The following is a 23,117-nucleotide window of genomic DNA, read 5'->3' as shown; positions in this document are numbered from 1 at the left end:
TAGCGCAGTTCTGTCCACATTAACTTGCTAACAGGCTTAAAGTACACGTCCATCACACTGACATGTGGCATGAAGAAAGACTTCACAATGTAACTGTTAACTGACAGATTGTAAAGATGGAAATATGAAACTGGGAGGAATGTTATTATTTGTTAGGAGCGTGAAAGATGTCTGGGAGACATGAGTGACATAAGCCCTGCATTCCTCCAGGACACAACATGTTGAAGCAGATAGAGACCCGAAATATTTTTGCTTCAATATGTTGGACAAATCAGTTATTGTTATATGAAGTGTGTGAGGTGCAATAGTCCTGACGTGCGGGTGACCCTGACTGGCGAATAAGAACACTGGTTTGGGGTCTTGGCTAAACTACACTTTATTACCAAAAGTACTGGGATGCCTGCCTTTACACGCACATGAACTTTAATGGCATCCCAGTCTTAGTCCATAGGGTTCAATATTGAGTTGGCCCAACTTTTGCAGCTATAACAGCTTCAACTCTTCTGGGAAGGCTGTCCACAAGGTTTAGGAGTGTGTCTATGGGAATGTTTGACCATTCTTCCAGAAGTACATTTGTGAGGTCAGGCACTGATGTTGGACTAGAAGACCTGGCTCGCAGTCTCCGTTCTAATTCATCCCAAAGGTGTTCTATCAGGTTGAGGTCAGGACTCTGTGCAAGCCAGTCAAGTTCTTTTACCCAAAAACTCACTCATCCATGTCTTTGGACCTTGCTTTGTGCACTGGTCCAAATCATTTATTAGAATAATAGAAGCAGATCACCTGTCCGTTTCCATCCGACTTGATTGGCTGGATGGATTGGGAATCCATCCATCTGTTTTTAGCGGAAGAGAACGGATCAGATGTTGGTGGGTGTCAGCGGACTGACAGGCGGACCTGATCGGAACAACCGTGTGAAAGGTGCCAAAGGGTTTACAACCACTTCAGTTCATTTTGGATGATAAACCTGCTAAATCTTCAGCACTATGAACATTTTATCTTTTTCATAATCGTTTGTTTTGATGACCTGTTTCTATATCCCTAATGTTTAATTACTGCACCCCCAACAACTACCAAGGCAATAGTAACCAGAAGTCCCCTAGAAGAGTACAGACTATTACAGAATACAGACTATTAAACAATGAATGTGTAAACAAAACATCTGATTGTATACAAACTCTGCAAGTTAGGCCCCTCTTACACTGGGGCAGTTTGCAGGCGCTATTGCGCTAAAAATAGCGCCTGCAAACAGAAAGTGACGCTGCTTTGTCTCCAGTGTGAAAGCCCCGAGGGCTTTCACACTGGAGCGGTGCGCTGGCAGGAAGGGAAAAAAAGTCCTGCTAGCAGCATCTGTGGAGCGGGGAAGGAGCGGAGTGTATACCGCCCCGCTAGCGGCCGAATACCGACAGTAAAGCGCCGCTAACAATAGCGGCGCTTTACCGCCCACGCCGCCCCCGCCCCAGTGTGCCCCCCCCCCAGGGGCCTTACAGTATCTCACAAAAGTACACTCCTCACATTTTTGTAAATATCTTATTATATCTTTTCAATAGGTTAAAAATGGAACCTGCTGATGATTAGTTTGTGTGATCTGTTGTTGATATGGTCATGCAGTAGTTTGTATACAGCATACAGTCTATACAGTATCTCACAAAAATGAGTACACCCCTCACATTTTTGTAAATATTTTATTATATCTTTTCATGTGACAACACTGAAGAAATTACACTTTGCTACAATGTAAAGTGGTGAGTGTACAGCTTGTATAACAGTGTAAATTTGCTGTCCCCTCAAAATAACTCAACACACAGCCATTAATGTCTAAACCGCTGGCAACAAAAGTGAGTACACCCCTAAGTGAAAGTGTCCAAATTGAGCCCAATTAGCCATTTTCCCTCGCCGGGGTCATGCGACTCGTTAGTGTTACAAGGTCTCAGGTGTGAATTGGGAGCAGGTGTGTTAAATTTTGGTCGCTCTCACTCTCTCACACTGGTCACTGAAAGTTCAACATGGCACCTCATGGCAAAGAACTCTCTGAGGAAGAGGTTGAGTACACGTGCTCAGCGTCATATCCAGAGGTTGTCTTTGGGAAATAGAGGTATGAGTGCTGCCAGCATTGCTGCAGAGGTTGAAGGGGTGAGGGGTCAGCCTGTCAGTGCTCAGACCATACACCGCACACTGCATGAAATTGGTCTGCATGGCTGTCGTCCCAGAAGGAAGCTTCTTCTAAAGATGAAGCACAAGAAAGCCCGTAAACAGTTTTCTGAAGACAAGCAGTCTAAGGTCATGGATTACTGGAACCATGTCCTGTGGTCTGATGAGACAAAGATAAACTTATTTGGTTCAGATGGTGTCAAGTGTGTGTGGTGGCAACCAGGTGAGGAGTACAAAGACAAGTGTGTCTTGCCTACAGTCAAGCATGGTGGTGGGAGTGTCATGGTCTGGGGCTGCATGAGTGCTGCCGGCACTGGGGAGATACAGTGCATTGAGGGAACCATGAATGCCAATACTGTGACATACTGAAGGGGAACATGATCCCCTCCCTTTGGAGACTAGGCCGCAGGGCAGTATTCCAACATGATAACGACCCCAAACACACCTCCAAGATGACCACTGCCTTGCTAAAGAAGCTGAGGGTAAAGGTGATGGACTGGCCAAGCATGTCTCCAGACCTAAACCCTATTGAGCATCTGTGGGGCATCCTCAAACAGAAGGTGGAGGAGTGCAAGGTCTCTAACATCCACCAGCTCCGTGATGTCATTGTCAGGTCACCTAGAGGCTGGGTGACAGATGCACACCGTTGGGATCAGGAGTGCACCACAAGGCAGTGGACCCTACGGCTGACTGCTGCGGATGGGAGTCCGGGTGGTAAGGAAGGCAGGGCCGCTGGGACACCAACACTGATCCCACCGGGGTTAGAGCGTAGGATTCCCTGGGGCATGGAGTCTAAGAGCCAGCAGGTTTTCACCAGAGCCTCTAGAGGTGAGGATGGACTGGGCTGCAACTGGCTCCAGGTCGCGACCCCCAGGGTCCCCCAGCTCACACCCACAGTAGGCAACAGGAGGATAGGGATAGTAAAGGAATAAGCCAAGGTCAGGGCCACAAGCAGACAAGGACAACAGAGTTCACGCCAAGGGTCAGGGTCCCAGCAAACAGGAATAGTAGAGAACACGCCAAGGCCGGTAACAGAAACAAACGTAGAGCACGGGGCAGGCAGGAACAGGAAGCCAAACACACAAAGGTTGATCAGCAGGGTTGGCTTGCAGTGCAGAGGTTAATATAGAGTTCTCTGATAGGAGCTGGGGTGGAGCCTTGCTAGAGGAGAGTTAATAAAAGCAGTCAGGTGAGAGTCAGCTGGTCTTTAGAGATGAACACATGGAAACAGGTAAGCTGATAGACAACACTATTGCATAACCATGACAGTCTTCATGGAGGAGTGGAAGAGGACTCCAGTGGCAACCTGTGAAGTTCAGTGCTGAAAAATAATGGTGGCCACACAAAATATTGACACGATAATATATTGGATATTTTCACTTAGGGGTGTACTCACTTTTTTTGCCAGCGGTTTAGACATTAATGGCTGTGTGTTGAGTTATTTTGAGGGGACAGCAAATTTACACTGTTATACAAGCTGTACACTCACTACTTTACATTGTAGCAAAGTGTCATTTCTTCAGTGTTGTCACATGAAAAGATATAATAAAATATTTACAAAAGTGTGAGGGGTGTACTCATTTTTGTGAGATACTGTATAGACTGTATGCTGTATACAAAGTACTGCATGACCATATCAACAACAGATCACACAAACTAGTCATCAGCACGTTCCATTTTTAATCTAAACACAGAAAAAGTGGTTGTTGGTTTAAACCCCGACAGACATCCAGCAGCAGCAAAAACGACTCTCACTTTTAGAATACATGACTAATTCTAGACTGGGAAAACCTTTATCTTTGCCATTTCGGGCAGGTTTCCCCTTTTGACAAGAGCTTTGTTGACATCTAGTGGTTATAAATGAAACTGCACAAAGGTGACTTCTGCTTGCTTTTTAGTAATAAATTAATAAAATTTAGGACAATACAGACAATAGACAAATCAGCATTTCAGTTTAAAAAGCCTAGGTTATAGAGGGGATCAATAAATAAACTATAGACCAGAACATGATAAAAAAGGGAATCTGTGCCCTTTGTGTACAAAGTGATCCTGGTATTCTGGGAATAGACTAAAACAGGGGTGTCTAAACCTTTCAGACCTGTCAAAAAATCAGTTTTATAAAATAAATGAAAAATATTTACATTGATAAATGTTTTACTTGGGTTTTTTGTTACTGAAGAAAAACGTCAGTAAAACAAAGCAAAGAAATTTCAAAGAAACTTGTTCCCATCAGAGCCCCGCTCACGTGAGGGTCCCCACCAGGGTCCCCCTTACATCAGGGCAGAAGAACGTCACCAGCACACTGTGGATCTCCAATGTGCGTCCAAAGCTTTATTCAGCGATCACATTGTTATAGCAAAAGCAATTTTTCGGAGCCTCGCAGGACCCCTTCATCAGGCATGTGAGAAATGTATTATAAACAAGAAACTATTTTAATAACTGTCCACCAATCAGTGGCATGGTCATTGAACATGTCAACTGACCAGCAAGAGGAGGAAACCATGATTGCCCCCTTCTTCACCCGTGAGGCGTATTGGATATACACACTCAATCTATCATATCTTTGCTTTCTTGACAACACATGAGCTTTGGTTACAATGGCAGCTAATGAATGAATTTTGTAACACTGATTGGTGGACGGTTATTTAAAGGGTTTCTTAGTTGTAACGCATTTGTCACAATCCTGATGACGGCGTCCTGAGAGGCTCCGAAAAGTTGATTTTGCTATAGCATTGTGATCGCAGAATAAAGCTTTGGACCCACCCTGGAGATCCACAGTGTGCTGGTGACGTTCTTCTGCCTTGACTATCTTTGGTTCCAGCCCATGGTTGCTACAGCACTTCGATTAATCGTCAAGAATCGTTATTGCAATTTTTTCCCCCGTAGCGATCTTGATAAAAATGTTTCACAATTCTTGCTATGCAAAGAATTCTCTCTGCTCTTCTGAAGCCACAGCCATCAAAAGAAAGGAAGAAAAAAAAAAAAACGGGCAGTCTGCCAAAAATCACAACATTCTTTAGCAGTGGACTTTAGGTATAAACATTGTAACAATTTGTCAAAGGAATAGACTTGTGTGTAAATGAGGAACGTTTAACCACTTAAACACTAAAACTTTTTCTGATATTTGTTGGTTTCAAGTCAAAATATATATATTTTTTTTTTGCTAGAAAATTACTTAGAACCCCCAAACATTATATATATTTTTTTAGTAGAGACCCTAGCAGGGGTCTCAAACTGGTGGCCCTTCAGCTGTTGCTGAACTACAAGTCCCATCATGCCTCTGCCTGAGGCAGTCATGCTTGTAACTGTCAGCATTGCAATGCCTCATGGGACTTGTAGTTTCTCAACAGCTGGAGGGCCGCCAGTTTGAGACCCCCTGCCCTAGAGAATAAAATGGTGGTTGTTGCAATATTTTATGTCAAACTGTATTTGCGCAGCCGTCTTTCAAATGCAATTTTTTTGGAAAAAAATACTTTAATGACTTAAAAAAAACAAAAACTAACCAGTAAAGTTAGCCCATTTGTTTTTGTATAATGTGAAAGATTTTACGTTGCGAGAATCGTGATCTTTTTATTCTAAGCAAAAAAATTGTGATTTTCATTTTGGCCAGAATCATGCAGCTCTATACAGCACCTGTTTATACACACAGCCATTATCCAGGAACGTGTCCATTGGGATTGTGTATTGGTACACCTTACAGTACATCAGGGTCCCCTCTTACATCAGAGTCCCCCTTACATTAGAGTCCTCTCTTAAATAAGAGTCCCATCAGAGTCCATCATACATCAAAGAGCTGGATAAAATCATGCAGTGGGACAGATTTGGTCCACGGGCTGTGTTTTGGGGACCCCTGGACTAAAAGATGCTAATGGGCAATGCAGAAAATGCAGGGCTAATATAAAAAAGGTTGATATCAGTAGCAAAGATTAAAAAAAAAAATGCTACTTTATGCTATTTGTGCAGCATTACAGGGAAAGTATAGTCTCTGCAATTTTTTTTAGATATACAGTACACTAGCAAAAGTGTGCCCTGGATAGAGTTCTGAATTTCCAAAAATGAATGTACAACACAGCTTAGGGAGTTCAACAGTCTGAGGAATGTAATGTACAGCACATCATAGAAGGTGTAGCATTGTGGGGTATGAAGTATAGAGCACAGAATACAGATTGCAGTATGTATGTATAATGTTGGTCTACAATATGTAAAATACAACACAGCATACAGAACACATTGGTCCAGAATATGTAGTGTATGGTGGGTGCAGCGTAGTAGCCCTTTACATAGGTGGTCAGTGGAGGATAAAATTCCAATTTCCTAATGGTACAAATATAACAACTGGGGATTTCAAATTACTAAAATGAAACTAGTGACTGGTCATGCTGTAATATTTCACTCACAATGGATTATATCACCTAACTTGAGTTTAATTGCACTGCTCATTACAGTCTACACAGGAATGACTAATGGCGTGAAGCACTCATAATACAATATGATTTACGACACACATGACACTCAAACTATAAAAAATAGGAAACAATGCGTTGCAATTTCGGTGCCTGTAAACAGATTTCATAAGATACTTAGGTTATGTAAGATCTGAATGATGTAACTCCAGTATTAAGAGTGGATCTTCCACTGAAATGTTTATTTCACTTGAATCAATGTTAGCATAAACTGCATTACTATTCTGAGTTGGAAAGCATCCTCTTTTTTGCACTAAAAGCAACCCCGTCTCTATACTAAAGTTTCCCAGGAAAGGTGTAATTCTTGCTTGCAAAAATGCATTGATCTAGCATGGCTGAATGTAAGTATGCATATCCGATATCAGGATGGCCGCTGGCTATGCTGAAAATCACTGTAGTACCCATGCTACATACTGTGATAGCCTTGATCTTCTGGTTACTGCTTCATCAGCTTCCCCTTTGCACATTGAACACAGGGAGTTGCTTGCTCAGCACCACCACCATTCAGAGAACACCTTGTATTTCTTTCAGTTAATACGAGATGTTCTCAGAATGGAAGAGGTGGAGAGGAGGGGCAGATGATGTCACGATTTCCACCTCTTTCAATCAGAGAACGGCTTACTTTAACTGAGAAAAATACAATGCTGTCTCTGATAGGCAGAAGTACCCCCTGTGTTTAGTGTGCATAGCAGTAAGTCCTGACTATGTTCTGACTTTACTAATTACCTATTTATTCTAGATCAGGGGTCCCCAAACTTTCTAAACAAAGGGTGTCAGTGGGAGGAATTGTGCTCCATCGTTGGTATCAGTGCCCCATCGTTGTTGTCAGTGGATGGAATAGTGCCCCATTGTTGGTATCATTGAAAGGAATTGTGCCCCATCTTTGGTGTCAGTGGGAGGCATTATGCCCCATCGTTGGTATCAGTGGGTGGAATAGTGCCCCATTGTTGGTATCAATGAAAGGAATAGTGCCCCATCGTTAGTATCAGTGGGAGGAAGAGTGTCCCATTGTTGGTATCAGTAGGAGGAATAGTGCCCCATTGTTGGTGTCAGCGACAGGAATTATTCTCCATTGCAGGTGTCAGTGGATGGAATAGTGTCCCAAGGGCCAAATAAAGGCAAGCAAAGGGCTGGAACCAGCCCCCGGACCACAGTTTGGAAACCACTGTTCTAGATGTTAAAACAAATTGAATAAAAAAATAGGCAGGCAATCAGCATCTTTTGAAATGGCAACTTCCATATGTTGCTCAGTATAGGTTTCATTTAAAATATCCATCCATATTGAAAATAATTAGGGAGGTAGGGACAGTGGGATCCATTCACAAAGCGTTATCTTACCATGCTTGTGTATACAGTAAGATACCGCACAGCGTTTTTAAAAAGTTTTTCGGAATTCACAAAAAAAATACTAAAATACCGCATGAGTTATTTTATGAAGTCATGCAGTATTTTAATAGTGAAAACCTGCGGTAATTTAATTTACCGCCGGCAGTAGCTGGCATCCTTAACCACATCAATACCGGGCACTTTTGCCCCCTTCCGTCTCAGGCCAATTTTCAGCTCTCAGCGCTCTCGCATTTTCAATGACAATTGCGCGGTCATGATATGCTGTACCCAAATGAAATTTTTATCATTTTGTTCGCACAAATAGAGCTTCCTTTTGGTGGTATTTATTCATGACTCCATTTTTTATTATTTGCGATATAAGCGAAAAAAGAGCGGAAATTTGGAAAAAACAATATTTTCTTTATTCTATTTTAAAAGAAATCCAATAAAATCTAATTTTGTCATAAATGTAAGCCAAAATGTATCCTGCTACATGTCTTTGGTAAAAAAAATCCTGTTCAGTGTATAATAATTGGTTCGTGTGATCACGGACAGATGTATGCAAATGATCATGTACAGATGTGCGCTGGTGATCACGGACATATGTGTGCACATAACACATACATGTGATTTTACTGGGACATATGTGGGGGACAGGTGTTTTTACTATGTGGGAACATGTATTTTGGGGACATGTGTTTTGGGGACATGTGTTTTGGGGACATTGTGTTTTACACTGTGTGTTACTATGCTGGTGATCAGTGTGTAAAAAGCTGTAAAAAACAGCTCATACACACTGATCACCAGCCGGCTGCAGTGATCCGCTCTCCTCACCGACAACTAATGTGTGAGGAGAGGAGAGACGATCGACTAGCTCTGTTTACATCACATGATGGCTGTGATTGGACACGGCCATCATGTGATCAGGAGGGCCAATCACAGAGCCCTGCTGCCGATATGAGATGCGCCGTGTCCGGATGATATGAGCGCATCGGAATCGCGCCGCAGTGAGGGCAGCGCGCGCGATCCCCCTCCTTCTGAGGGATGTTCCTGAACGTCCACTCAGAAGGAGAGCGCGCCCACCTGGCCGTACATTTGCAGTGACCGGGTGGGAAGTGGTTAAAAAACACTGTAAAATAGCTGGTTGTTAAGGAGTGGGTGGCTGCCGCATCCTTAACAACCGATGAGTCATCAGCTGTCAGCTGGGTTCCCTGGTGTGTGGTTCCTCCCCCAATCCATACCATGTGGCACCGCCTCCTTGTGATGTCACCGACCAGGGCCATGCTGGGTTGGTGACGACGCAAGCGGGCTGTGCAACCTGGCAACGTCACCAGATGGCCTAGCCCCTTAGTTATTTAAGAACTGTCAGACGGCGGGAGCCTTCGCTGGGAGCGGAGCTTTTTTTTTCCGGGGTAGGTGGTGGCAGTGCACATCAAGATTGATGATTGATCTACAAAGGGGGATATTTTTTTGATTTTTAAATAAAGGTCTGCCTACTGCCTTTTTGTACACTACATTTACACTACTATGAACACCATACTCATTTACATGAAGGGGTGGTTGGGATCTTGGGGTCTGCTTGTTAAAAGAGGCTTCCAGATTCTGGTAAGCCCCCTGCCTACAGACCCCAACAACCACTGGTCAGGGTTGTGGGGAAGAGGCCCTGGTCTCCATCAACAAGGTACCCCAAATCACCCCCCCCAGTGTCTCAATGTCTACTCAATTACTGCATGCATTTAATTATTTATTTAATTCTGTGAATTGAGTTTAACAGCTGTTCATGTTATAATTACTGAGCGTTTTCAGTGTTTTGCAGGGAAATACTGCAGAACCGTATTCAACAGAACTGACAATTTCATGATTGCACGCAGGATTTAGGGAAAAAGTGTCTGGAAATCTACATACGGCATGCAAGATGCTTTTGTGATTGGAGCCCGGTGTCTCATACAAAGGAATAAGGGAAGTTCTGAGCAGTTTTCAGGTTTGTGATAAGTAGTGTGTAAATATTTTCCCATACCTGTATGTTGTTGAGATGTTGCTCCTCTAGGAGGCGCTGTGCTTCCTGTAACTTGTTCTGGAAGTAAAGCTGATCACTATCAAACTGGATGAAAGCTTTCTCCTGATAAACTCCTTCAAAAGCCAATTTTGGACCAGGCTCTTGTCTCTTTGACCATGCAGAGGTCCCTATTGATGAAGTGCTGGATGGCGAGTCTGAGCTTCTTGAAAAAACAAAGAGATATTAACTTTTTATTAACAATTTAAAGGCTTTCTTTATGTTCTATAGAAAAGGAATTGAATTGCACCAAACCACCAAACATCTTCAAGAGCTTATGTGCGTAAAGTTGTCAATGCTACCTGACTTTTTTATTATACAGTAATTGTTGAAAGATCATATAAAGTCCCACTATAGTTACCTATTGTACCCCATCTTCTTGCTGTTAAGCCCCTTCCCTTTTTTGCATATGGAGGTTGTGGAAGAATTTAGTGTCCAAGGTGTTGCAAAATACCAGCAATCATGCCTAAGCTTAGCTTCATGTGTAGGCAGTCTACGTCAGGTCCACATGTAGTAGGAGGATGGACCCTCTGTACAGCTGTTGGAGGCGTTCACAACACATGACATGTACCTGGGCACTTAAACAGACTCTGTAATAAAATGCAAGGCCCGCTCACACTATCCATACCCAACCTCTCTGTATAAAGCAATTAGCAGATCCTCACCTCACATGCATACATACTAGGGCCATTTTGGAAAGGGCCCAATTTATCCACCAGCATGTCTTTGGAGTATACAATCACAGGGAGAACATGCAAACTCCATGCATAGAGTATCCTGACCAGAATTCAAATCGGGGAACCCAGTGCTAAAAAGTCACCAACATTAGTACTAGATTATCCAACCTGGTGATTTAAGACTGCCCTTGTGTTTTGAACAGATGAAATGAGATGGGCAAAACAACCAACTGGATTTTTTATAGTTCTTGGTGATTCCAGTGGCTGGAACTTTGTGCTGGAGATGCTGACCCTTCACTTTAATATAGCTTAAAGCAGAAATTCACCCTAAAGGGGAAGTTCTGCTTTGTGCCCCCCCCCCCCCCTTCGATTTCCGCCCCCTTTTTTTTGGTGGGGGAGCGGTATCTAGTTTTGACCGCAGCGATCCAACCTGAGTTTCTGCTCCCCCTCCACTTGTCGGCAACTTTCTAGGACAAGTCACAGGTCCCAGAAGGCTGTGGGATCATACACAAAGCACAGCACAGTTTGTGCATGCACAGTGGGCAGCCCACAGCAAACATGCCAGTGCTGGGGACCTGAAGACCAGTGAAGAACCGGTTAAGGCGAGGACAAAGCTGGACCTCTGGACAGGTGAGTGTCCTTTTGTAAAAGTCAATGACTACAGTATTTGTAGCTGCTGACTTTTATTTTTTTCAAACAGGGCAAAGAACCACTTTAAAGCCTAACTCCCTTGCAGTGGGGCTGTTCCTGCATTGCTAGGGTTCATAGCTCATTTTGTCTAGGGGAGAGGAATTTACTTACCTGATCTCCACTTCCCTGGCAGGAGGTGCTTCCCACGATCCAGGGGTGGACTGTCCCCCTGCATCCTCAAGACCAGTGCAGGGCTACGGACCCTTCTCTGGTCTTGATGAAGTCAGGATCAAGACCACTAGAGGGTGGGGGAGCAGAAACTGCGGGGAGGAGCAGAGGATCGGGTAAGTATATTTCCTTTTATTGTTTCCCCTAGACATAAATGAGCAAATATGGTAACTCTTGCAGTGTGGGCACAGCCTCACTGCAAAGAATAATATTGTCTTTTCCCAGAGTTAGGCTTTAAGCCTCAACCCAAGAACAAAAATGTAATGTATTACAGTATACTAATCCTTAGATGTGGTGGCTTCATTATTTTTTTTTCTCTGGCTTTTTATCCTCTATTTTTACCTGGTGATCCTGCCAGCAACACCCTTGGGGGTGGATTGACTAAACGCAAATAGATTGTGCACTTTGGAAGTGCAGTTGCTCCAGAACTTAGTAAATGAGGGGAATCTATGCTTGCTTCCATTATTCAATTATGTGCAAGCAAACATACTGTGTTTTTTTTTAATTTTCCTTGCATGTGATTGGGTATTCTTTGCACAGTGAAGTTTCGTTTCGTTTCTGGGGAAACTGCACTTCTAGAGTGCAATCTATTTGTCTTTAGTAAATCAAACCTCTTTGTCCTCTGTTTCTTACACTGTACTGTATCTATGGAAGAGCCAGTGGTGTATTTAGGTTTTGTGCTGCCCTAGGCAAGACTAAAATCGTGCACCCCCCCTCTACATTTGTCCCACCCCCTGCCGTGGCATACCGTTCTTGTCTCAGGGTCTGGGGAAGCTGCAGCCACTCACAGTGAGCAGCTGCTGCTTCCTCATCAGACCCTGAGACATGATTCATCCAAGTGCCACATATGTGGTCAATGGGGCAGAGGATGGGGTCAGTGGGACATAAGATGGGGTCAGCAGGGCAGAGAATGAGGCGACACTGATGGGCACTGATAGGCGGCACTGATAGGCTGTACTGATAGGGGGCAGTGATGAGGAGGCACTCATGGGCAGCACTGATTAGGAGACACTGATTGGCAGCACTGATGGACACTGATTGACAGCACTGATTGGCAGCATTGATGGGCAGCACTGATAGCGGCATGGATAGGCAGCACTGATTGGCTGCACTGGTGGGCACTGTAGATGTCACCTTTTAGACTAGCCGGTTACTGTCCCTCTCCTGTCACATTATGACAGTGTGCGGAAAGGAATGCCGATAACTGGCAAGTGATCAGCTGTGATTGAACACAGCTGATCACATGGTAAAGAGCCGCTGTGATTGGCTCTTTACCCTGATCTGTGTCCGAAGGATACAGTGTTCATAGAGCACGTCGGGTGCGCACCGCAGCGGGAGTGCAGGGGCCACAGTTCTGGGAGGGTGTCAACAGATGTCCTCCCAGAACTGGACGACCACGCTGTAGCCGTCACTTGGCTATAACATGGTTGCCTGGGGGGGCGTTGCTGCTCCCTGAAAAATGCCGCCATGTTTGCCTCATGGCAGATAACCCCCTGGGAAGAGCAGTAGTAGTAGTAGTCATCCTCGCTCCAGATTTACACTACAAAACTTTTCCCTCTTATGTAAAACATATCTTCTTATCTCTGTAACATGGCAGGGAATGATCTGTGGTTCGCAGAGGTGAAGTGGGCAGGGCTGATAGGACTCCTTTAGATTTTAGTACAGCAGCGGCTCTGTGTTGTCAGCTCACTCAAGGAAGTTATCAGCTTACTAGATTTCTGGTAGGATCAACAGGAATGCTTGCACTGATCAAACATATATGACAAAACACTTTCAACTGTATATTCTACACATCAAAACAGAGCAGATAAGAGAAGTTCTTTGTTAGGGTGTACATACATTTTTAACTGCACTAAAGTAAAGGTGTATTGCAGTAACATAGCATTGATCATTTCATGCCTCTATCTCTCTGCCCTCTCCTCCTATAAACATGTTTCTTGTTAGCACGTGAGTGTTGTGGCACAATAGATTGATTCATTTTGCTGCTTTCTTCTTTTACCAGTCTGAGCTCTGCTGTACAGTAGATTGCAAAATGTTGATAACAAGTCAAATTCAGGTACTAGCATTGCTTGCATTTAAGAAATATATTTATTGATGTAAAAATGAAAACTGAGCTGCATTAATTTGTGTATTTTACATCTGCCTGGAGGTTAGCTCCTTTTCCAAAGCCACCCCTCTTTTTCTAAAGTAAATGTGTTTCAAAAGAAGGAACAGCAGTTTACACAGGGACTCCGATACTCTGCCCATTTGAACAGGACCCTCCAGTACCTTGGATTAGTAGGGCTCCGGTGATTGGACATATAGTAGAACGTGGAGGACAGAGTTGACTGAATTTGCCTGAGAGCATCTTCAAGCTTCGGATTTGGCTTTTTATTAGCTACATATGCTGCAAAACAAAGAAATTGTTATAATTACTAATTATTTATTTAAACAGTGACAACTATGTTGCACATTACATTACAAAGGAGGAAATAATAAAATAGACATATAGAGATTAACAAATAAAACAAAAGATAGGAAGCTTCTGTCTGCAACAATGTCCAGTTTGAGGGCCCAGCCCCATTAACGTGCATTGCTTTAATGCAGCTCATTTACAGTATTCGAAAAGGCTGCCTAATGCACCAAACCGCACCAAAAGAGGTGCTGGTACTGTGTCTGGTAGCACATTGCATGTTGGTGCATTGTTACGCGTTACGCTGCAATGCAAACCCATCAGCAAAGTGTCATGGCGTGCCATTCATAATAAGTGGCACCAATGGAAGTAACGTACATCACCATGTGTTGCAGTAACATCTGTTAATGTGCACAATAGTGTGAATGGACCCTTAAACCGTTTCTAAAGACAATTTTTTTAATTGAAATAATGAACATGTTATTTATACTCATCTGCTCTGTGCAATGTATTGCACAGAGTGGCCCTGGACCCTCTCTTCTGGGGTACCCCATTGGCAACCTTAGCTCCTCCTTTTCTGTGTCTGCCCCATAGCAAACCGCTTGTTACGGGAGCAGACATGTGGGCTCGCTCCTGAGCCCCACTGCGCGTGTCCACTGACACACACAGCGCGGCTTGGCTCCGCGCCCACTCACAGGATTTGACTGACAAGCAGCTGGAGCCAATGGCTCCCGCTGCTGCCCGATCCTTCTGTGAGAAAAGAAAGAGAGGGGATAAGAACTGCACTGGATCGATACAGGACTCTAAAGGTAAGTGTTTAGAGAGGAGGGGGCAGAGCAAGTGGCAAAATGTTTTTCACCTTAAAGTGCTTGTAAAGTCAGAAGGTTTTTTATCTTAATGCATTAAGATAAAAAGCCTTCTGTGTGCAGCCCCCCTCAGCCCCCTCAGAGGTCAATCTAGCTCCAGCAATGTTGTAGGAATGTCTTGGCAGTCCGGGACTCCCCTCCTCATTGGTTGAGACAGCAGCGTAGTGCCAATGGCTCCCACTGCTGTCAGTCAGTCAGCCAATGAGAATAGAAAGGGGGCGGAGCCGGGCCGTAGCTCAATGTCTGAATGGACACAGGGAGCTGTGACTCGGCTGGGGTGCCCCCATAGCAAGCTGCTTGTTGTGGGGGCACCCAACAGGAGGGAGGGGCCAGAAGAGCCAAAGAGGGACCTGAGAAAAGGAGGATCTGGGCTGCTCTGTGTAAATTCACTGCAACAGAGCAGGTAAGTATAACATGTTTGTTATTTTTCATTTTAAAAAAAAAACAGTATCACTTTAATGTAAGGGAATACATTAACCCCTTCCTGCCAGACGCCTCCTAGCCCTTTAAGGGTTCTAAACGCCGGGAGGCAGAGGCAGGCATTCGGGTCATGTGACCGCTGTGATTGGCTGCTACAGCAGTCACATGATCAGAAAGCTCCCGATCACTAGTATGCATCGGTAGCTTTCTGGTAACCGCTGGCTACCATACTGGGAGTGCGCAGGGAGCCAGTTTACACAGGGCCGCATATATGAGGTTAAGATAAAAAAATGTTAGCTTTAGAACCAGTTTAAGGGTAGATTTAGACATGTTTCTAAAGCTAGGATCACACTTGTACAGCTGCGCAGGCTATTCATTTGAATGGGCTACCGTGTCACGCGACACGTGGTAAAGAAGTACCTGCATTATTTTTTAAAACACAGCCCGCACAGGAACCATGGTTCCCAGTATGGGTGTGATTTCCAGTGTGCGTGGCGTGCCCACCCGCGGGTCCCGCATTTCTCTGTGTGGGTGGGTGTGGCTGCCGGTATTTGTGTGGGTCCCACAGCGACACCACCCCCACAGATGTGAACTTGGTTAAATCTCCCTTTCCTCTGAAGCCCCATAGCGCTTTTGAAGCTATGGACAAGTGGTGACATGATGTGACACCTCCTCACTGCCTGCTTTAACCCCATTTCTGCCAACAAATGCTTTGCAACTGCATGCGTTGCATGCAATTGTGGGGCGTTTACGTGCTTCCTGAATTGCTTGAGTGTGTAGCATAGGGCGCAGTTGCCACCTGACGATTGCTATATGTCGGGTAAATTTGCCTTGCGCGCATGGCATGTAAACACCCCGGTCCGCTGCTTACTCAACTGCGCATTTTTACCGCCCCCCAACCGCACATCTAAATGAAAGCTAAGGAAATAGAGTAAGTGAAATAGGAGAAAGAAGTATTTACATGTTCCCAGTGACCCAACAAATCCTAATATAATTCATAATTATGCTTTATAAAGCTATATGATCCAGTCACCCAGTTGGATTCAAAGCCGTACGAACAAACAAACAAGACATACCAACCCAAGATCCTTTGTCAGAGTACTAATGCTGTGAAAGCAAGTGATGGCACAGAACATCGATATGAAATACAACTTTACTGGGAATAAAAAGATACAGGGGAGGATTCAATAAAGTGTGCATGACAGTTCTCTGCCAGGGCCCAAGCCATATTTAAAAATTCCTGCTGTCAGTTTCCGTAACTTTTACAGCCATATGCATCAGATTCTCTGCTCTTCTCAAGACCTCCTGCTCTCAATCTCTCTCGTCTCCCCTCATGCTCGTCTCCAGGATTTCTCCAGAGCCTCTCCCATCCTCTGGAACTCGCTACCTCCACCGGTCCGGCTATCCCCTACTCTTGCTACCTTCAGGCGATCCCTGAAAACTCATCTCTTCAGGAAAGCCTATCACGTCTCCAACTAATTTTCTACCACTTCCATTAGCTCATTCCCCACAGTTACAACCTTTTGTACCACCTGCCCGCCCTTTAAGATTGTAAGCTCTTCTGAGCAGGGCCCTCTTAACCCTTTTGTATTTTAGTGTACAGTCCCTGACAAAAGTCTTGTCGCTTGTGTACAAATTGACCTGAAGTGCCGCTAAAATATATTTCTAATCAAAATTTTGTTACAAGAAATGGGTCATTTTAATCCCAACAGCTTTTGTAATAATGTTTCAGTGCAAAATGAAACTGACAAAAAGTATTCTAATATTCGCAGCTTGGTAAAGCCCATTGAGTCAATTTTTGCCAAGACATAAGTGTTGTCCTTGTTATATGAGCTTCACCTGTGACTAATAATGGATCAATTAGGTCTCAGGTGTGTATAAAAAGAACACCAGTACACTAGACCTTCTCAACTGCAACTAGACCTCTGCAAACATGCCTAAGATTCACCCGGAGACTAAAGTGTTGATTATCAAGAGGCTGAAGACCAGATTCACTGCTGATGTGGCAGACACCTTCAATGTGTCTCAGCGTCAAGTTCAGAGGATAAAAAAAAGATTTGAAGAGACTGGAGACGTTTTGGACAAGGCCAGGTCAGGCCGACCCCGCAAGACAACTGCTTGAGAGGACCGTTTGTTGGCTCGAAAATCCAAGGCCAGCCCATTTTCCACTGCAGCAGAGCTCCACGAGACCTGGTCACCTGAAGTCCCTGTGTCAACCAGAACAGTTTGTCAGATTCTGTCTCGAAATGGCCTCCATGGTTGAATCAGTGCCCAAAAGCCAGCACTAAACAAAAGACAATTGAAAAACCGTGTGGCATTTGCCAAGGGCCACAGCCTGCTAAAAGGATGGACTCTGGAAAAGTGGCAGAAGGTAGATTTTTCAGATGAATCTTCTGTTGAATTACACCACAGTCGCCGCAAATATTGCAGGAGACCTACTGGAACCTGCATGGAGCCGAGATTTACCCAGAAAACAGTGAAGTTTGGTGGAGGCAAAATCATGGTCTGGGGTTACATCCAGTATGGGGGTGTGCGAGGGATCTGCAGGGTGGAAGGCAACATCAATAGTCTAAAATACCAAGAAATATTAGCTACCTCTTATATTCCCAACCATAAAAAAGGCCAAATTTTGCAGCAGGATGGTGCTCCATCACATACTTCCATCTCCACATCAAAGTTCCTTAAGGCAAAGAAGATCAAGATGCTCCAGGATTGGCCAGCCCAGTCACCAGACATGAACATCACTGAGCATATGTGGTGTAGGATGAAAGATGAAGCATGGAAGACGAAACCAAAGAATATTGATGAACTCTGGGAGGCATGCAAGACTGTTTTCTTTGCTATTTCTGATGACTTCATCAATAAATTGTATGAATCCTTGCCAAACCGCATGGATGCTGTCCTTCAAGCTCATGGAAGTCATACAAGATATTAAATTTGGATCTCACAGCACCACTAATTAATTTGTTGACATATTTTTGGATTTTCAGTAAAGTTGTTAAGTTTCTGTATAGGCGACAAAACTTTTGTCTTGCCAAAATTTGACCTGTCTGTCTTGATTAAATGATAAATCTTTTTTCAGTGAAACTAATTTATTTCAGTGCATTAAACATCAATTGGGAGGGCTTTAGCTTTTCATATGAGCTATTTCTAACACCAATTGATTAATTAAAAGTCAGGTTAATAGCAGGAGTTTCTACAAAATAGAGAAGCGACAAGACTTTTGTCAGGGACTGTATTATAACTGTATTGTCTCCCTTTTATATTGAAAAGCGCTGCGTAAACTGTTGACACTATATAAATCCTGTATGATAATAATAATAATAATAATCAGATTTAGGTAAATCTTAATAGCACCACTTTTACCAAATGGCATTATGTCTGCACTACAATAAAAAAAAACGATCTTCCAGATAACAAACCTGGAGGTAAATAACAACTCTAAGTTGGTGTACATAGATAGGCCGAGTTCCTGTCTCTGTGCGCTGTGTAGCTGAGCAACATCTTGGCCACTGCTACCCCTCCTACCTGTCACTGCTCATCAAGGACCGGTCACTGCTGCTCTCTCCCCTTATGCAGAGTGGTTGGTCTCCGCCCGCTCCTGTAGTTTTCTGCAGGCAGCCTGTAGTGGGTGGACCTGTTGGGCCCCTCCCACAGCTCTGCTCTCTGTACAGGGCATGTGATGATGTCACTGCTACTTATTTATGGTAATATCTGGGTAATTGATGCACAAAATAGGACTGAGGAATACTGACGAATATAGTTAACTGAAAGTTTTTGTGTTCGGAGTTCAACTTTAAGAATGTGCACCATAAACTAACCTCTGGAATTTGACTGGCTGCTATAAGCAACACATATAACTTTTCCCTTTTTATCACCCTCACAAAGCTCAGTTTAAATTGTTCATGTCTGTCATAAACCAAATTCCATTGCTGTCCTTCATGGTGTACCTTCCTATAAAACTGTGAACCCCCACCAGTTTACTTGCGGAGGAATCATTGTTGTTAAGATGGAATCCTCTTATTAAAATGCTGACATGTAAGAGAATGTGATACAAAGAAGTGTTATAACAGTTAAAAAAAAAAAAAAATCCCAAGGCTGCAAGTAGGTTTAACCAATTAGAACTCTGAAGTCATCTCACTATATTAAGGGCTTGCATAGTCTATAAGAACAGTACTAAGAAAAATATCAATACCAAAAATATACATGGATTATATTTATTTAAGTCTTTTTTTTTCAGTAACAAAAAATTTCCCCTTTAAGACCATTGGGCGGAAGTGACATTTGACGTCGCTTCTGTCATTCAATGGTATGGAGTCGAGTGGGGGCCATCATTCCATCATTCCCTCACTCGACTCCATGCCTCGCAGGGGAAAGTAACAGATCATCTCCGCCGGCTCCGGTAAGCAGCGGAGACCACCAGTTAGCAGCAGGAGGGGACATCTCTCCTGCCACCGATAAAAGTGATCTTGCGGCGAATCGGCCGCAGAGACCACTTTTATCTGAAAGCGGACCGCCCGCCATTTAAGAAAATACCAGGATTATGGCAGCTATCTGCTGCCATAACAACAGTATTCAATGTCAAATTGCCAATGTAGAACGATGGCGGTCGGTCCGTAAGTGGTTAAAAACACATGGAAACGCACACGGAATGCAGGGATGGTGGTCTGAATTAACTCTTAACTATGGATGCTTCCTGTTTACCATATTCGTCAGGTCCCCATATTTGTGTGTGTATATATATATAGAGAGAGAGAGAGAGAGAGAGAGAGAGAGAGAAGACCTCAAAGCAAACCAACCAGAGTCCCCCTTAGGCTTCCTTGGAGGTTTGCCTGTCTGGATGGCTCCCTCCCCTCCACACCCCTGGGGAGAACTATATAGGCCATCTGGGGGTCTTCTTTTGCTTTCCTTTATCTTCATCTCTAATGGGAAAACTTATGGGAACCAAGAATCCACTTGACCGTTTACCCTGGTTTGGAGGTTTGTTAGGACTATTATACACAATTGTAAGTTTTGGTCTTGGCTCTCGTCTGTTTTCTCTCCCCCCCCCCCCCCGTTTTTCCCCTCCCCTCTCCTTTTCCCTCCCCTTTTACTCCCCCCTTCCCCTTCCCTTTTTGCTCTGATTCTTAACAACCTTGTCTCTAATTTCAGATGTTTATATATATCTCCTGAGGAAGCGAGCATTGTCTCGTGAAACGCATAGAGAAATTTATCATATGCATGATTTATGTAACTATGGAAACCCATACATAGGTGTATGTACCTATGTCTACCAGAATTATTTTAAATTGTATGCATCAAAAGTGTTTAAAGGTTCAATACATTTTGTATATTTTATACCTTGTGGTTTGTGTCTCACAAAGTCCCTTGAGCATTCTTCTTCTTTGTTTGTGTGTATATATATATATATATATATATATATATATATATATATATATATATATATATATATACATATACATACACAGGGCTTTTTTTCAAAAGGAACGCGGTGGAACGCAGTGAATGTATGTAATGGCAAGGAGTGCTGGGGTGTGTTGGAAGGTCTATTGATGCTTGCTGCTGGGGGATCTATTTTTGCGTGGAGGTCTATTGTTGCTGGGTAGATCTATTGTTGCTAGTGGGGAGGGGTCTTATGTTTCTATGGGATCTACTGTTGCGGGATAGGTCTATTGTTGCTACCTCCTGGAGGGCCTATTGATGCAGTCTACTGGGACATCTGTAGTTGCTGCCGGGGGTCTATTGTTGCTGGGGTGGTATTTTGTTGCGGAGGGTCTTCTATTGTTGCGTGGGGTCTCTATCTTTGCTGGGGTGAGGGTCTACTGTTGCTCGGGTAGGGTCGATTGTTGCTCACTGTAGGGGATCTATTTTACTGTCTTTCTTTGTTATCATTAACAAATTCCGTGCAAATCACTTAGTAGCAAAAATGATACTTGGTTCTGTATTCTCTAAAATGGGCAGCAACGGGAGGTCGGTAGGAGGAGGAACCAAGGAACGGTGCTCAGGGGTGGGTAGGGAGCAGAAACAAACCAAAATCCCCCTTAGGCAGGTGTGACAGAGTGCTTGTTTTTGCGTGATTCACGTTTAGGGCAGCCCATTCATTTCAATCGCCTGCCCTACACACAAAGAGCACACACAAGTATTTTGAATAATCTCACTATACCAAAATACACGGTACTCACCATGCATTTTGGCAAGGGCGAACTAATGCACTTTAGCAAAGTGTGTGGCAGTGCTATTAAAAATGAAATGGCACTGCCCTGCACCTGAAAAAGGGCTGTGTGTTTTTGTACCATGTGGGCATACACACAATTTTGTGCAACCTAGCTTTACATACAGCTAACCAATGGCAATAGGTTAAAATGTATGTAAACCCCAATTTTTTCTATTTCAGTATGTTTTGCAGCATTCCTCACTGTATACAGTTTTCTTCAACAAAGCATTTTGGGTAAATCTGCTTTAACCACTTCAGCCCAGGAAGGATTTACCCCCTTTCTGACCATGCCATTTTTTACGATACGGCACTGCATCGATTTAACTGACAATTGCGCGGTCGTGCAATGCTGTGCCCAAACAAAATTGATGTGCTTTTTTCCCCACAAACAGAGCTTTCTTTTTGTGGTATCTGATCACCTCTGCAGTTTTTATTTTTTGCGCTATAAACAAAGAGCAACAATTTTGAAAAAAAAACAATATTTTTTACTTTCTGCTATAATACATATCCAGAAAAAAAAAATATAATAAAAAAAAAATCTTCATCAGTTTAGGCCAATATGTATTCTGCTACATATTTTTGGTAAAAAAAATCCCAATAAGCGTATATTGCTTGGTTTGCGCAAATGTTATAGCGTCTACAAAATAGGGGATAGATTTATTGACTTTTATTTTTTTTTAATGCTTTTACTGGTAATGGCGGTGATCTGGGATTTTTAGCGGGACTATGACATTGCAGCGGACAAATCTGACCCTAAGTGACACTTTTTGGGGACCTGTGACATGTGACATTATTACAGTGATCAGTGCTAAAAAAATTTACTGATTACTGTATAAATCACACTGGCAGGGAAGGGTTTTAACACTAGGGGGTGATCAAGGGGTTAACTGTGTTCTCTGAGTGTGTTCTAACTGTGTGGGGGATGGGTTTACTTGGACAACACACAGATCGCTGTTCCTGATCACTCGGAACAGCAGATCTTCATGTTGTCCCCTGCCTGAACAGGGATCCACCTTGTTTACATAAGAATATCCCTGTTCTGCCTCACTGTGGAGCAACTGCGGGTGGCCAGCGAACACCCATGGTATCTATCACACGAAACGACGTACAGGTACGTCATTTTGCGCAATAGAGCCGACCTGCCGCACAGTATATGCAGTATATGTACTGTGTTTGGTCGGCAAGTGGTTAAAGTTTCTTACCTGATGATCCTGCCAGCAATACCACTTTTTGTTACAGACTAACACTAATGCAGGCCATACATCTGTATTCAAATTCTGAACGAATTGTATTTCGAAAATCTGAAATTTCGTGCTTTTTATGATCCGATGGCGCCACCATTGATTTTGAAATTTGACCCAGCAAGCCTTCAATTTCACCTCATGTTGCTACAGAAAATAATTTTCATGGCTGGGAATCTCCTTTTCTTTTTGGGATTTTTCTTTTCTTGCGCTCATGCGCGCATTTCTTTTTTGATTATATTTCTTGCACGATTCTCCCATCATTGATTAGAAAATAATTTATTTCCAACATTACCGATCACTCAAATTAAATGGCCGTGCGAAAATCGGCCGTTGCTGCAGCCCACTAATGGTGTGAAATTCGAAAGAAAATTCTTAGTTACGATTTTTGTAAGAAAATTCTTTTGGAATTTGACCCATGTATGGCCTGCTTAGGCCACTGCCTCATAATTAGCAGCA

At 43.5% G+C, this 23,117-nt stretch overlaps 1 protein-coding gene across 5 annotated transcripts in view; it reads right to left on the bottom strand.

The window, feature by feature from the left end:
• The window catches only part of CEP126 (centrosomal protein 126), a 123,145-nt gene that overhangs the window by 40,198 nt on the left and 59,830 nt on the right, over positions 1 to 23,117 (bottom strand). For 4 of the 5 annotated variants that reach the window (XM_073613060.1, XM_073613065.1, XM_073613064.1 and 1 more), the window contains 2 exons: positions 13,794 to 13,911; positions 9,955 to 10,156 (listed from right to left, as the gene is read on the bottom strand). In XM_073613060.1, the coding sequence (XP_073469161.1) occupies positions 9,955 to 10,156; positions 13,794 to 13,911 (320 nt within the window). The remainder of the gene's footprint in view (positions 1 to 9,954; positions 10,157 to 13,793; positions 13,912 to 23,117) is intronic. The other variant, XM_073613061.1, reaches the window with a different exon arrangement.

Source organism: Aquarana catesbeiana, linkage group LG02 (genome assembly GCF_042186555.1).
Source record: "Aquarana catesbeiana isolate 2022-GZ linkage group LG02, ASM4218655v1, whole genome shotgun sequence".
NCBI lineage: Eukaryota > Metazoa > Chordata > Amphibia > Anura > Ranidae > Aquarana > Aquarana catesbeiana.
The sequence above is the reverse complement of the archived record's forward strand: the minus strand, read 5'-3'. Positions and strand labels throughout refer to the sequence as shown.